Raw genomic sequence first — 16,909 nt, 5'->3', positions numbered from 1 at the left:
TAGTAACATTAGTTGGTATTTCACATCAGAGTTAGAGTGAAATTCTTATAGGCCGAGTAGCTTTGCAGTTTTAGATTGTAGTCTAGATACTGAAATCTCTCTGAAAAGAGAGGACTGAGATCACATAAATGGGTGACTGTTGAATAAACAGTGCAAGTTTTAGTGATTGGAAATGTCTTTTGGCATCCTTTTGTCACGAGATCTGCATTAGGTTTGCTTCACATCGTCTTTCACAGATTTCAATTTATCTGTAAATAAGAAAGTTGACAGTTTCAGTTGGTGTGGTGTTTTGTTTTTTTCAAGCATTTCAAGTGCTTCAAACTTCCATTGTCTGCTTAATTTGTAAGGAACTTGTAATTCAGGGAAGCCAAAGCTGACAATGCTCTTTAAACACCTTAATTCTTACTTCAGTAGGTTCCTTGCTATAATATACAATATTCTACCCTTCCATTTTTCTCTTGTTTTTCTCTTTGCGATGATGTGTATTTTTGTATATCTATTTCTTCTTGTGATATTCATCAAATCTGAAATGGAATGTTACTAGCAAGCTACTAATCTTTCGTTAACATGTATGGAAACCAGAAGTTGTCTTTCACTGTGTAATGACAGGGAGCTTGTACGTAAACTAGTTTGACGCCTCTTTTCTTTTTGTTTTTGTAAAAGTTCAACTGGCTCACAAGATGGTCAAGCAAGTAATCCTAGTAGCAGCAATAGTAGCCAAGATTCCCTTCATAAAGCCCCCAAAAAGAAGGGGATTAAATCCTCTATTGGACGCTTATTTGGCAAGAAAGAAAAGGGACGACCTGGACAAACAAGCAAGGAAGCATTAGGACAAGGTTGGTTTGCCTTCTGTTTTATGTTTTTTCCTCTTCGTCAGCAAAAAACTAAATTTTAGGATGTATGTGTCAGTATATGTATATTTGACAGTCTTTAGTTTCCTATGCACAACATGTTTTATCAAATCAGACATGGAATCTTTTGGTGGGTCTTCTCTGCAAGCTCAGTGAGTCAGGTTTTGCTGTATTTTAGAATGCCTTTTTCTTCTATGAAATCATATTTATTCCTATATTTGTGTATAAAATGCATTGTTCTCAGGTTGTTTGCATATGACTGATTTTTACACTACTATGAAGGCTGTAGATAATACTGGTGATGGTACAGCTAATATTGTGGAGTATATGAATTCCAAAAAAGTTTTTGTTTAACACGGTGAAGATTCTGGGCATTCTTAAATGTTATTACAAAAACCAAATGGCTCTTAAGTTCGTTTGCCACTGTCGTAACTGCTGTCACCAATAATCAGCATACTTAGTAAACAGGGAATAGCATTTCCAGGTCAACCTGATTGAGACAGGTAGGCAAATTAATAGATAGAAGTCCTTCTGAAGCCATTTTACGTGCTACTTCAGAATTGCACTTGAAAAGTTACTGCCAGATGTGTTTACCATGACAGATAAGCATATCATGATTTCCTTTACAGATATTCCAATTGGTTTTGTACAGTCACTACTCGGAATTTCCAATTCATATCACTTCCTAGTTCAAATGCTTAAATGTGATCTATTTGTGAGCAGTAAAGCTCTTTTCTATAAAGGTTCTGCCATTAAGACAAAAGTAGGAGCAGAAAAAATAATTTAGAAGAACATTTGCTCTGTTTAATGAACTTTTTATCTGCTACTTAAGTGAAAAGAAATTTCCTGGTTAAAAACAGAGCCAGTAATATCACAAAGGATTAAATATTTTTGCTTAGAAAAACGGTAGTGATTTTTATCTATAACCATGTAACCAAAATTGAGAAGATGAGATGTTTTTTATCCTTTTTTTCCTTTTCTTTCTTTGCAGCTGGCATGGCAGAAGCAGATAGTTCCTCTCAGGATGCATTAGGTCTTAGCAAACTTGGAGGTCAGGCAGAAAAAAACAGAAAAATGCAGAAAAAGTAAGTTATCAGATATTTTTAAATATTTTTAATCCTCTGTTAAGGTCTTGCCTTGTTAAAAAATTTTTTTGTTTTCAGTTTTTTTCAGGTATTTTTCCCCAGTATGGTGCTGTCTCTCCTTAAACCTCTGAATTATTATTATTTTTCTTTTTACTAATTTTTCCAGTTCATTAGTGGTAGTGTGAGTAAGTTTGGAAAGAATTTAATTGGTGAATGCTTGTTGCTTAAAAGCAGATGCTTATCAAACTCTCCTGCAGTATTTTATTTAATTCCTGCTTTGAATTCGGTTCATTTGGAAGACTTTCTAAAGTGCTTTGACAATTGCTTGTTGTTGGAGTGCAGTATGAATGCACAAAAAGTTCACTACAGGGCATTCTTCTGTATGTATTGGCTTGTTTCTTTGTAACAAGTGGCTGTGAACCAGTTTCCTTTTGTGCTGTAGTTGCTAATTGTGTTGGTTGCTTTTTTTTCCACTTCTATTTAAGATTATCTTGAATTTTTTTGCTCAGTATTGTAGCAGTTAAATCTTTGTTTCCACCATATACTCCTGATTTCCTCTGTTTAATGAACTGACTCTACTTCCTCTAAGACACCTTTTAGATATGCAGTTATTTTTTCCTAGTAATGAGATTTTTTTCCAAATGTATCCAAGCAGATCTTTAAAGCTCACTGTTGAGTACCTACTGCATGTCTCGTTATTCCTTGACTTAAAAGAGATGTAGCAAAATGTAAGTGAGAGTAGTTATTGCTATTAGGAGTTTTGACTTGACGTTTTTATGTAAATACAGGAGACACTTGAATAGTATAAGTAGGATCAGGCATTCTTTGCATTTTTCCCCCAAAGCTTAGACATATACTTTATACTTCTGGTGCTTTTATTCTGTCCAGCTGTCAGTACTCGCAGCTAAAAAAGCTGTCTGAGATCAGAAATGTTGTGCTTTTTTATCTGCCTTCTGAAGATTAAATAATGCATGTTAGAGTGACAGTGTGATAATTTTCTCTTTGCAAAAGAGTTTTCTTGCAGTACCTAAGTTCTATTAGCAAATAAAAATCATGCCTGGTCACTTTACTAATGAAAACCAACACGCTGCTGGTTTTCAAAGCCAGAATGGAATGTGGTTTTGTTTGCATAACAGTAGGCTCAGCTGTTTTTCTTCAAACTATTACAGTGAAGGCAATCACACATTACTGTAATGTAATATTTTGCTTTTTCTACAGAGGTTTAAAGCTGTACCACATCTTGCTTAAATTGTTTTAATCTGGTCACGTACAGATAGTGGTAGGCCTGTTCTTTGAACAGTATAGGTTTTTCTCAACACTAGCGACAGATTGAATTCCAGAGTAGATCATTCTATGCTGTCTTAACTTACTATTACAAAAAATACAGTTGCAAGCAGGTCATAGAATTTCTTAGTAAATATTTGAAGGAGGGAATATGTTTAGAACCAATATATAAAGTATACTTGATGGCTGCCATGCTGGTTGCTTGAAGTGCAAGCATATATATTTGACAGTTGGAAATTACCTTGCTAGCTATACATGTATACGTGTATTCACAGTAAAGTACCTACAATTTGTGTTGATGAGAAATCTTTGACAAGTAGTACTGTAGAGAGCAGCAGGTACACAAAAAGGCTGAGGGCAGTATTCAGTGTCTCTTCTAATGAAGCTTTATATTGACAGAATTAAATGATATGCATTATTTGTTTTTGTACACCTTCAGTTTCAGTTTAATCTTAGTTTTATATTTTTCTTTATTGTTTTATTTTCCTTTTGTTTACCATTTGTGGTAGTGCAAAATCAGGGTAAGTTTATATTTGATTTATTAGGATTATTGTGAAATTACGATAAATCTTGTTTGGATTTTTTTAGTCTGAAGAGTGCTAACTTTTTTCCAAAGAAGTCTAGTTATGAGAAGGGAGATTAGATTCAAAAGAATTTGCCATGAAAGTCTGTTGCTCAAATATATCCAGTGTTGTCTTAATGCTAGCTGTATGTCTTGTCATAATTTGCATGGTGTGAGGTTTTTGTTTTTTTGTTTTTGTTTTTACAATGGAAATACAAAGTCTTAGTAGAAACTTTGTATTCTGGGGCTTGAAAGTTGTCTGGGAATAGTTGATAGTATGACAGTTCAATTTGAAGGTAGATGCCTTTCTTTAAAAGTGGTGCTGCTCTTTGCTTACTAAACGTGACTTGTCTTTAGTGTTCATGCTGTTCATCTTTGTGAGCTGTACTGCTGATGCTGTTTGCCACAACTGCATTTGTGCTTTCTGTCATCATTATAGGCTTAATGCTGTATTAAATAGAAAGGAAGGCTACTGTCAGTTTAAGGTATCTTTCCTGAGAAAAAGTTCCTAAGCATGTTTTGTCTCCCATTCAAAGTGACATTCAACCAATTTTAGATACCTATTGCTTGATTTTGTTACTTAAATGTTATTCCAGTAGTCAGCTACCCCTTTGAGAACTCTTATGTTTCAAGTTTCAAGGTGGTGACTATATATCTGCCATCTGTTAACACTGCAAATGTCATTGCAGTAATAAAGATAATGAGGATGGATTTTTGCACTTTTTTTAATAGTCTAATTGGATGATGTGGAACTAAATTGGTATGTCAGTTGTGCTTTTTATATAGCTTGATCGTGCATTGCTGGAGCACAGTGAGTTTCTGGTAAAGCTGGAAGAGAATTTTTGGAAAAATGAAGTTCCCTGCTGTAGGCAAAATGCTGATGCATTACTTATAACTGCCAACAGCAGCTACTTTTTGATTCTTCCCAAGAGATGCCTTGAAATTTCAGTTTAATAATTTTCCATCTAAGTGAGCTTCTATCTCTTACTGTATATGAATATTCTGCAGCTAATATTCTGCTTCATGGAAGTGTTACTTTTTGAATCCGTTAATTTATGAGTAAATTTGTGAGTAAACTTCCTATAAACATTATTGTGATGGAGGTAAGTGGAAAAATAAGGAAGTTTTCTACCAGCAACACAACTGTTTTCTGCATTCAGTAAATTTGATTGTGAGTTTAAAGTTTGCTTCATAACCTCACCTTACTCTTTCGGTGCTCATTTCTGAATCATTCACTGTTTCATGGTTAAACTAAACCATGTAGGGAGGCTGTTGAAATGACAAAATATTACTGCTGCAGTTCTCTGAACTGCAGTGCCCCCGGAAAGCTTTCTGAGCCAGCAAGAGGAGAGTGGCAATGCTCACATGCCTGCCTGAGGTCATCCGAGGGATTCTCTGAGCATATCTGTGCTTCTTTGTCACTGGTGCACCTCCCTCACTGCATGTTTCTGTACTTAGCCAAAAGAATAACAAAACCACCAATTTCAGAGTTTAACCACTTTGGAGCAACATAGATTTCCTTTCTGGCAAACACAGCATTAAGCATTTCATTATCTTCTTACCAAGCAATGTTTCATAGAATCTTTGTTATTTAAAGATTAGAGCACAAAAATACTGAGTAAAGCAAAGCAATGTGTTTAGGGCTGGTGATTTGTGGGATTAAGTTGCTATGTCCTGTGCTAGGAGGAAAACAGATGATCTGTTTTTACTTCAGAGATATGTGTATTTTGGAAGTATACAAATAAGTATTAGCTTCTAAAGTCTTTTCTGTTAGTGAAATCTAACTATAGAGCTGCTAATTGCTGAACAGTGTTTCAACACTATTGGATTTTAAAATAGGTACAGTAGAATGGCTGTTTGTGACCAGCTATGTGATGGTTCCTCCTCCTATTTATTTCACTCCTGAGTAGCGTGTTTAGCTGAATTACTGGGAGGTTCTGGAAAACTGCAGCAATCAAGAATCTGACTGTCAGTTAAGTCAGACGTCTCCATCTTGTGGTGGTCGCATTGGACTGAGTGTCAGTAGTGTTTTGAGACAGGTCTTTAGTTTTCTTAAAGGCAAGACCCAGCATTTCTGCCATACAGAAATTTCCTGTCCAGTTTGGATTGTATTGTTATGTAGTCCTTGTCTATTTTCTGTGACTGCCTTAGTGGTTATATCATTGTACCTATAAGGCTGGGAAGGGAAGAAAAATGACTGCTTGCAAAAAGATAGCCAGTCAAATACAGTATTAGAATTACATTATTTATGCTAGTTTTTATTATTAATAACTTTTTTTGTTATCATAGGCACGAGTTGCTTGAGGAAGCCAGAAGACAAGGTTTACCTTTTGCACAGTGGGATGGACCTACAGTAGTTGTGTGGTTGGAGGTAAGCAGTCCCTCCAAAATAGATTAATAATGAATACACTGATTTTTAAGGAATTGTAAGATTTTGGTGCCAGGAGTGTTTTCCAGATTTGCTTACTTCCTTTTTTGCATTTCAGCTGTGGGTAGGGATGCCAGCCTGGTATGTGGCTGCGTGCCGAGCAAATGTGAAAAGTGGTGCTATCATGTCAGCCTTGTCTGATACAGAAATACAGCGTGAAATTGGAATTAGTAATCCCCTGCACAGGCTGAAGCTGAGACTGGCCATTCAAGAGATTATGTCACTAACAAGTCCGTCTGCCCCTCCCACCTCAAGGACGGTAAGGAAAGTGATCCAACACTAGACATCTTTCAGAATTATGGGAATTTTAAATCTGCTTTTCATAATTATGTAACTGAAAGGATTTGAACTTCACGGAGTTTCTGGAGGTGTTAAATTGCAGGGAGAATGCCGGACTCAAAAAGAAATATTTCTTCCTTTCTGGACATTAGGTAAAAGTGGTGCTTTCCTTAAGGCCAGCTTCTATCGGTATAGTTATATAATCGGAAATACTTAGAATACTTGTTATTTGTCTCTGCTTTTTAGCCTCAGAACAGAGCATAATACAGATGACGTACAATATATGTAGAGAAATTTTTAAAATAGTTAATAGTAAAATGCATGCTTGGATTTAAAAAGCCTCTAAGGCCATTCATTTGGAATAGTAATTCAGACTATGTGAAGTTAGGAGTCCACCCGTTTCTATATGCGATGTTAAATTTAAGCACTGAAAGTTGGTGTGAATTCTCTTTCCCGAGTCTGTGTACTTTTTGATCTGAAGTTATTTTTGGTATTTCTGGGGTTATGTACAAGACTACAAACACATTTTTTTTATTAGGGAGCAGTCAAATGTTTGTCCACTAATTACATCAATGAAAGCTATTTATCGCATTCAGTTTTGTAATACCTTTGAAGAAAAGTGATGTGTTAATTGCTTTTTATTCTATGCTGTCATGTTAGATAGATTTACCTGTACTTAAAACTTTAGAAACCATTGCTTTTGCCCATGCCTGCTCCTTATATGTACCGATTGCTTATACGTTCTGCAACCTTTCCTCTTTGTTACTGCTTTCCTTTCATTGGATGTGATTGGTTCACTGTGGGGTCATGTTAGACCACGGGAAATGTCTGGGTAACACATGAAGAAATGGAAAATCTTACAGCCACACAACAAACGGTTAGTTTATGGTGTTGCCACTTCTGTTCCTTAGAGTGCTTTTCCCACTTTTTGAACTACTGAACCAAGGGCCCTTTGGTCATCTTTCTATCTTTAAAAAAAATTAATGCATTACAGTTCTGCATTGTGGCATCTTCTAATCATTAACCTTGTAATTTAAGTATTGATGGTTTTTTTTCCAGATGGGGAAAAAAATCAACATTTGTAACTGTTTAAAAAAAAACAACGAAAATCAAATACCACACAAGCAAAATAACAAAAGTTTTCTAGAATCTGTAAAAAAAAAAAAAAAAAAAAAAAAGAGCTTTCACTTGATTTAACTAAGAGATAAATTGATTTATTTGTGCAGAAATAATCTTGAAATATTAATTAGTAGGTGGGTTTTCCAAATTCTTACGGGGCAATGAGTGTCTTGTGTATTTTTCACGATGCATGATGCTTGCACTACGTAGATTTCTTTTGTATGCAGTAGACTTAGAGTTTGCAGTGCATCTTTAACTTTTGTCTCATTACTAAACTTAAATACTAATACGTGTGTTCTTTTGCTTTTCTAACCACGTTAACAGGAAGATGAGGAGGGAAGCTGGGCTCAGGTTGGAAACTTTATGTAATATAGACTACATGTAATCTGTTGTCATAATTTAGCACAAAAGAATCTGATTTTCCTTGATTGCCATTTCATTTGTTGACTCTTGGCATAGCATGGGGACTGAAAAAGAGGGAAACTATGCTTACATCGTATGTAGTTGTAAGACACGCTTACATTTAGGTTATTTAGAAGCGTTAATGATTTCTAGAGCTCACAAGATTTGTTGGCTCATCAAGGAGAAATTTGTAAACTACTTTATTATTACACAGTGTGAACAAAATGTTGTGTAAAAGGTATTTTTTAATAGGAATGATAGGGGAAGACTATTCAGAAGGCTTTGTTATCATTACCTTTCAAAAACATTTGTCCTCAAGCTTTTGAATATCCAAAATCTAGTTGCTTATTCTTAATGAGCATTGTGGTATTCTATATATAGTTTAACATACTAGATCAAATTGAAATGTAATGATGTAAAGCCTTGAATATTTTGATGGTGAAATGGCTCTTTGAGATGCAAGTTGAACTAGAGTATCTGTTGTGAGCAAAAAGTTCGTGCTCAACCTGGCCACCATCATAGATGCACTTCATACTGAGCCTAGTCAACTAAGAAGATTTCTGTGTTCTAATTATGTAATCCTCCTTGATTAATTGTTTTCCATTCGAGTTGTGACAAATCCTAATTGTATTTTCAGGCATTGAGAAAGTTCAGGTTTATTTTATTCAGGCATAGAAACAACTCAGGATTTGCCTGTGACCTATATCTTTGGACGGTATGGTCTCTTCTTGCTTGGCTCCCCTCCAGCTTAAACCTGTTCAAGTCCCATTAATTATTTCTCAAGTTGCTTGTTCGCGGGTTGTCAATGTTAGCAACCATAGGTTGTATCCCTATTACAAGAGCCATGTGCTCTTTCAATGTGTTATCTACTACTGGCATGAAGAAATACGTGTCACCTTACTTCTTTCTAGAAGATACTTCCTCTGGAAAAGAAAGAAAACCCTTACTTTTGCAGTAAAAATAAGTTATTTGCCACCTCTCCTGAAAAAAGAGAGCTGCTGGTTTTTGTTGCTTGATGAATGATTAGATACCTAGTTTAAAATTCACTTATTTTCAGAAACATTCTACAAAAAAATGTTTGGTGATTTGCAGGTCTATATGAAGGTCAAGTCCATATGGAGTCTAGCCCTGTAATGAGGGCTAGCAGTTGAAGTTACTGGTTCTGAAGTAGTAAATTTACCTTTTCAAGAAACATAGTATTTTCAGCTTATCTAAATGAAGTTCTGGGATTCTTGCTAACTAAAACGTGTACACCTTAGTCATTTTTAAGTGAAATTTGTTTTTGGGAATTTTTTTTTCATACTCTTTAAGGGGAAATACATTAGGGCAGTTTTGCTTACTATCTGACTGTCAGAACTTGCTTTTCTTCATGAAGATTGCTTCTTCAAAAAACTACGTTTACTGTATAATACTTTTGATGTAGTTATCCTCATCAGCTAAACATTCCATAAGCATTGCTTTATCTTAAGAAAAATTTCTTAAGTATGATTTCTAAAAATACCCTTTATTTCTCATTTTAATAAGCTTATGTTTTACTTCTTAAAAACAGACATTAGCATATGGTGATATGAACCATGAGTGGATTGGCAATGAATGGCTGCCTAGTCTGGGTCTCCCTCAGTATCGCAGCTATTTCATGGAATGTCTTGTTGATGCTCGAATGCTGGATCACTTAACTAAAAAAGATCTACGTGGACAACTTAAAATGGTGGACAGCTTTCACAGGTAAATACTCCAAGTTGGAGACCAAACACTTACAGCAAGTGTTTTGTTTACCTTTTAATAACTTTTTCCCTTTTTAAACAGAAACAGTTTTCAATGTGGAATTATGTGCCTAAGAAGACTGAACTATGACCGAAAAGAACTTGAAAGAAAAAGAGAAGAAAGCCAATCTGAAATTAAAGGTTGGTGACAAGTAATTAAATTAAAGGTTAATGACTGGTGTTTTGACTTCAGTCTGAATCCATCCTGCTTCCACTGTTGTGCCTCAAATGTATTAGTTTGGATTGGTTAAATTGCTGTGTAGTGTAAAAACAAGTAACAACAACACAAAACCCAAGAACCTATTAATAAGAACACAATTGATGTTTTGATATTTGTAATTTTTTCCTAGAAAAAGGTGGGAATATATTGACAGAATGTTGATCTTTGAACTGTCACAGTGTGAATACCCTTCAGCAAAATTCAAATACATTTACTTTCCACTTAGAGTTGCTGGAAGTTGTTGTAGTGTGTATACAAAAGTGTATGCTGTTAAATTGAATGTTGTTGGAATGTAAAGGAAAATAAGATTATCAAACACTGTATTAAATATTTTCTGTTCAATTTCTATAGGAAGTGCATTTAACTGCTATAGGACTTTTGAGTACAAAAAAAAATTAGTCTGTTCTGGGTAAGGTAGGGCACTTGAAAGTGATTGTATGAAATACAAGATCTGTGTTGACTCCCACCTGCGTGAACACTTGCCTAACTGTACTTTTCTCATAAATAATGGTGACTAATCTCCCTCTGTAGGAAGAGAGAGGAGATAGATTGTGCAAGATCTAGTGCTGATGGATGTAGAAAAAACTGCTGACTGGAAATGGTCCATTGGAGTCAAAACATCAAGTTTTGTTGTCAATTCAGACCATCTCATGCACCCCAAAAAACAAGGGCAGATTAATTGGCACCCTAAATGTTAAATAACAGAATTCCTTTAGGGCTACTGCTTAGCATCAACCACAGTGAGTTCTGCATAGGTGAAAATCAGTCCCAACACCAGCATGCAGAATGAGAAAGGTCTATATTTTTGTGTTCAGAAGAGTTGCATTGTATAAATAACTTTTTTGTTCCACAGATGTCCTTGTCTGGAGCAATGATAGAATGATCCGTTGGGTATTGTCCATTGGTCTCAAAGAATATGCGAATAACCTTGTAGAGAGCGGAGTTCATGGTGCACTTGTGGCCTTAGATGAAACATTTGATTACAATGCGTTAGCTCTCTTATTACAAATACCAACTCAGAACACACAGGTAAGCAAGAATTGCATTACGGTTGATGGGTACTTTTTTTCCCTCTAGAAAGGTTAAAAATGGCAGTGACTATTTTTCTTAGAGAAGTGCATGTCTTTCTATTCCTGGCTCTGGAAACATTGGAAATGGAAAGTTATTCGTAATCATTTTTCCTGCTAAGAGAAAAAAACAGAGGTATGCTTTACTTTTTTCTACTTAGTGACTGTTCCATTTGTTAAATCTGCTTGAACAAAGAGTGCTGTTGGTAACTTTTCCTCATATCCCATCTTAATGTTAGTGTAAAACGTATCATTTTTTGTTGTTAGCTAGATCTATTCTCAAATAAGTAGGTTTAAGCAAGACATTGTGACCTTTCATGTTACAACTTCAAAAGTTAAACTGCTGTTACTTTTCAAGTTTAATTATACTCTGATGAGAAGATCTTCAACAATTCGTGTTATATTTTAAAAGGAATACAGGCTCATGAAAGTTTATCAGTTTTTTTTCTTTCATACCGTAAATTTTAGGCTCGTGCTGTTCTGGAGAGGGAATTTAATAACCTTCTTGTAATGGGCACTGACAGAAGACTTGATGAAGTAAGTTTCTTAAGCTTTTGAGCTGTTTTATGTTTGTAGGAAGTTTATCAGAACTCCTGAAGTCAAAGAATGTAGCTTGACCTTCATCAATCTATTGACAGAATTGTGACGAAAACTGGAATTGGAAATTCTGTGTGAATTTATGAATTCACAACAGTTGTTGTTTTCGTAGGATAACTTTGAATGTGAAAGCATGAGGTGATTTGCAGGTTCATCTGTAGTTTGCATAGGTCTCATACATTGCAAGCTATGTATGAGAAACTATGCTGGTGCAGCCTCACCTCAAGCATCGTGTGCGGTTTTGGATGCCAGAATATAAAGATATAAAACTAGACTAGTTATAGCCTTTTTATGGCACATCTGATAGCCTTGTATCTCTCTGTACAATGAAATTAATAATATCAGCAGAAAACAGCTTGATAGTTTTGAGTTACTTTTCCATAGTGATTTTTCTCTGCAAGAGATGGAGCTTTGAGGGAGGGGTGTTCTACTGTGTTCTGGTTACAATGAGCAGCAGAAATATTTTAATCATGAAGATCTTTCATGATAGCACTTGTCTCCTATTTTTAATTCTAAAATGTGATACATTACCCTTTGATTGCTAATTTTAAATAGAATTGTTCCTAAAAGTGAAATAGGCAAGTGAAGATTCACAATGGATATTGTGCATTGACATTCACTGCAAAAGGCATTTTTGGCAGTGATTTAAACTGCTGCATTTAAGTGTAGTGTGATATTTCTGAAAGATGCAGAAAAAATAATCTAAAGAGTATTTACTACAGTTTTTTCTCCTCACTATGATTACTTGCAGTTTGTATCATGAGAAATTGCTGTTGCTGTAATGTCACTACTGTAAAACAAAATTCAAAGTTATAAACTGTTCAGCTTAAGCTGAAGTGTTCTTAAGTAGCTTTTATGATACGATCCGTTTCATCTCAACTGTTCTTAGCTGATTTGACACAAATTACTACAAATCATGAAGTAAAAACATTTGAACTACAAGGGTTTCCTCTGTGCCAAACACATGAATTTGCATAATTCCTTAGATGAAGAGCCTACACTCCAGCAAACGAGCACGTATTGTTGGAAACAGTGATCCATGGCACCTGAGCTGTTGTGAAAATTAAGTCTTTCAGCTATGGTATACTTACCTAAATTGTCAGTAATCCTTTTAATAAGAGTAACAATCCTAAATTTTTGAACTGCTAATGTTTATCAATTTAACAGGATGATGATAAGAGCTTTAGGCGAGCACCTTCATGGAGAAAGAAGTTTAGACCAAAGGACATAAGAGGTTTAGCTGCTGGATCAGCAGAGACTCTTCCTGCAAATTTCAGAGTTACAACCTCTATGTCTTCACCCTCTATGCAGCCAAAGAAGATGCAGATTGATGGTATTTACTTTGTATTATTTTAAGCATGATACACTTCCTTGCTTGAGATTACAGGGAAATTAAGTTCAAATTAGCTTTTTTTTTTGCTCTATAAAAGCATCTGCCTTGTGCATGATTGCATTTGTAACACTGTTTAACCACAGAGTGCTTTATAATTTCAGGAAATGTACTAGATAAAGAGTTTCTTTTTACTTTATTGGAGTAATAATGTTAATTATATTTCAGAAGTTTTATTTAAACTGGGAAAATGAAATGACATTTAGAAGTCCTGTAACGTGATGCATGGTTTTGAATTAGTACCAATTAGGCCAATGTAATTGGTCCCACATTGGAAATGCAGTAAAATGCATTCAGTAAATGTTATGAGTAAGCACTCTCAGATAATTTTGAGAATTACAACTTGAGTTAAAGGTGCATTTCTTCCCCCCCACTCCCCTCTCTTGGTCATATAACTACTGAGCGTATTTGTATTAGTTAACGATTAGAACGATTTATTTGGATGGATGGATGTCTCTTCTCTCAGTACATAAAAGAAAGAGGGAGCAAAAAAAAAAGGAGAAAAAAACAACACTTGGAAGTGAGACCTGGTCACCTGTTACTTATATTGTCAGTTTAAAAGCAGTATCTAATACCAGGAGAATAAATTTCTCACTATTATTAAAAAACAAGTGAAAAATAGATTGAAAATCTATTTAATTGGAGTAGACAGGGTGAGTTTCTTCATAGTCTGTCAGAATTGTCTCAAGTTCTGAGAAGTGTATTGAAGTAAAGCTCAAAGAAACCTTTACACCTGATGTTACTACCTAAAATGTGAGTTGGTTCACATTAAAGATCTTCACTAGCACAAAATACCTTCCAGAATTCATAGGAAAAAGCTTTGTATAAATTTCTTTTAGCATTAAAACACCTCTTCTTTACTGTATTAAAAAAAAAAAAAATCACCATGCAGGTTTTTTTAGGATTCTTTTCAATAGTCACAGAGACTAGAAATGATTAATATATAAACTGTACAATAAATTTAGCTTTTCTAACTTGTAACCATTGAGCTGAGTGAGTGTGGTAGCTGTAATCACACTGCTGTGATGTTTTTTGAAAACTAACATGCATGCTGTGTTCTGCATGTTTTCCCATGCTTCTTGAAATAGGCAGTGTATCAGGAACACAAAGATTGGATTCTGCTACAGTAAGGACCTACTCCTGTTAAAGCCTTCTCCTGGTGAGTAAAGTTGATAGGTGTAATGGTAAAGCAGCTATTCATGAGTAAAGTGCCAGGTATTTTATTAGAACTAATTTAAAAGGTTTTTCAATTTGCAGGGTAGATTGTTTGAAGTCCAAAGCTTATTTCTTAGAAAGACAACTGAGTTTGAGTATTTACTTTTGTACACTGTTATTCCTCAGTTCTTGGTTTTTAAACCTCAGGAAGGATTATGCATGTGAAATAACTGTAGAAAGTGTTGAAGTCAAAGGTGGAATGGAACAACAAGCAGAAGTGGGGAGGAAGGGAACTATTCTAGGGATACAGTGGAAAGAAAACTCAGTTTGAGATACTGTGATTCAGATTTTAATCTTTGCTTGGTCAAATATACTGAAGTATATTTCCATGTTGATTTTTTATGAGATAGCTACATTGTTTTCCAGTTCAGATGCTCCATACCATTGTGATTGTTGAGTTTGGTTGGATTTAGTTACCTGTAGTGTAACATTTGGGTAAGTGTGGAATGGTGCTGACAGTGAAGCAGCTTGATAACACAGGATATTTAAACACAGATTGGGTGTATTCTAACTAGTGAATAGGATAGTCAGTTCTGTCTTGAGGATTTGGATTGATATTTCCTCATCAGCCTTGCTGCATTGTCTCAGCTAACAATCTCATTTGTGAAATAAGTTTGGCATCTAACATTTTTGACCGTTGGATGCAGAAGAAATCCAGTGAAAAAATGTTCTGCTGCCACTAGCAGAAATCTATGGACAGTACGTTGTCCACCTCTCTGTTCAGCATACAGCTCTTTTTTCACCAGTAACACTCCTACCAGCTCATGTATAGTGGCTGCCTTTTCTTCAAATCCTGAACCTATTCACATATACAGATTTAGCTCTGAAGAGTTATCAGCAACTCAAACTATGTGGATCTGTCAGTATATGTAATCTCAGGGGTTATGGTTTAAGTTTAGAGTCTTCACCCATGTACACACTTGAAAATTCTGAAACACTGTGAAAGGATTATAATCCAGATGGCCTAGAATGAGGATCTGGGAAGTAAATTACCTGACGTCACGTGCTTTTTACTTTGCAACTGAAATGAATGATTTGCAATGAAATTGTGTATGTTGTGGCATGGCAATGGTTGGGTGCATGACTGCTACACTTCTGAGTTGTTTGTGAGGAACTTAGCAAATGTTCTTTGAAAAATGCTTTGTTCTAATCAAAATGTGTGTTTATTTTGCAGTTTACCCACACTATTTCTACCGGTGATATGCAGCATTTTGAACACTTGGAAACCGTAACCTGCTAATACTTGTTAAATGGACACTTTGAGATATTTTATTAAAGAGTTTTTAATTAGCAAATAAAGTCATGAGTACTATAGAGAAAATATTTTAGAATCTAAATGTTTCTTATATTTATGCGCCTTCTCATTTATATAGTTACTTACTTTTTTCTGTTTCTATTCAGTCTACAAATTGAATCATTGCTGATTTTTAATCTAATTTTAGTCTTTCCAACTGAATGTACTGTAATGCTTGTATGTATATGTCCCTATAAATAATATAGGGTTTTTGTAAATTATGCAGTTACTGTAATTATCATTGTTTTTTAATAATGAAACTGAAGGTGAAAAGAATTTTAATACCTTTGTAAAAGTATAATGACACCGAGCAGTATATATTTTGTCTTTTGGAAATATTAGCTAGATCTGAAAACAAGTCCAGCTTTTTTTCAGACGAGCCTGTGTTGTTGTTGAAGGTATGGTACATAATTGTTTTTCTTTTCGGAAGTGTACCTTTCCACAAAGGAGTTGTCGAGTAGTGGGAATTTGTCTTTATTTAAAATATAACTTGTTTGGAAAGCTGGGAAGAACTAGAACACTATGAACACATTTTGGAAGTGATTGACTCGGTCATAACTCTGTCTCTGCTGTATTTGTATAGCATATCTTCACAGTGACTGAGAACAAGCCATAAACAGAGAACTGTTTTTCTTAACTGAGGAAGATAGACTTCGTGATAATTCCTGGTCATAATCCACAGGCCACAGAGAGTGTTTTTGTGCTAGGTCTTTGTGACTGAAAACACTTGTGGAAAGATGCTGGTAAAAGTAGTTTTAATGGACCAGTCGTGAAGCACTGCAGTCTCACATCAAAGTGATAATGAAGGTACAATGTGCTGAGAACTAATGCAGTGCAACTCCTAATCAAGGCCTTACTTTTCTTATGTAAATCATATTTTGTGTTTTGTAAACTTGTTCTAAAGAGTTGTCTGGACTTTAGTTTGAATGGTTGTAGCCATTTTGGACTGTATGAGTAGAAAAATGTATCCAACACTTGTAAATGGCATATTAAAAAGCCAGCAAGAATCTGTTCAGATGGTGCATTATTTATTATGCAACAATATATATATAGCATGTCTTTTTTCTTATTTTGTTTTCCACTTTTAACTTGCTTGTAAAACAAATTCATTGTTACTGTTCTGTTTTTTCTAATAATCTTTTGTGTATTTTCAGATTATGTAACAATATGTACAGTCTACTTTTGAACTATTTTTATCACAGTATTATTTATTGCTTTCTTTCAATAAAGTACTGATGCATTTTCCACTGCCAATAAAACACTATTGAAAAGCTAGAATCTAACTGTACGCAGGCAGATACTTTTTGAAGTTGAAGGTGAGTGGATATTTGTCAATAAAGCATCTTAATGATT

At 34.9% G+C, this 16,909-nt stretch overlaps 1 protein-coding gene across 5 annotated transcripts in view; it reads left to right on the top strand.

Moving 5' to 3' along the window:
• Positions 1-16,909, top strand: part of PPFIA1 (PTPRF interacting protein alpha 1) — a 51,877-nt gene extending 34,968 nt beyond the window's left edge. For 2 of the 5 annotated variants that reach the window (XM_065755029.1, XM_065755028.1), the window contains exons 18-28: positions 664-836; positions 1,843-1,936; positions 6,072-6,153; positions 6,269-6,469; positions 9,560-9,735; positions 9,817-9,914; positions 10,847-11,022; positions 11,529-11,597; positions 12,825-12,990; positions 14,136-14,206; positions 15,437-16,909. In XM_065755029.1, coding sequence (XP_065611101.1) covers positions 664-836; positions 1,843-1,936; positions 6,072-6,153; positions 6,269-6,469; positions 9,560-9,735; positions 9,817-9,914; positions 10,847-11,022; positions 11,529-11,597; positions 12,825-12,990; positions 14,136-14,194 — 1,294 coding nt within the window. In that variant the 3' untranslated portion in view covers positions 14,195-14,206; positions 15,437-16,909. Of the gene's footprint in view, positions 1-663; positions 837-1,842; positions 1,937-6,071; positions 6,154-6,268; positions 6,470-7,303; positions 7,367-7,932; positions 7,960-9,559; positions 9,736-9,816; positions 9,915-10,846; positions 11,023-11,528; positions 11,598-12,824; positions 12,991-14,135; positions 14,207-15,436 lie in introns of all 5 variants that reach the window. The other 3 variants (XM_065755026.1, XM_065755027.1, XM_065755030.1) reach the window with 3 other exon arrangements.

Source organism: Cyrtonyx montezumae, unplaced genomic scaffold (genome assembly GCF_038088225.1).
Source record: "Cyrtonyx montezumae isolate F1298 unplaced genomic scaffold, pur_monq_1.0 scaffold_10, whole genome shotgun sequence".
In the NCBI taxonomy this organism is placed as follows: Eukaryota; Metazoa; Chordata; class Aves; order Galliformes; family Odontophoridae; genus Cyrtonyx; species Cyrtonyx montezumae.
Note: the sequence above shows the minus strand (reverse complement) of the source record. Positions and strands in the feature narration are given on the sequence as shown.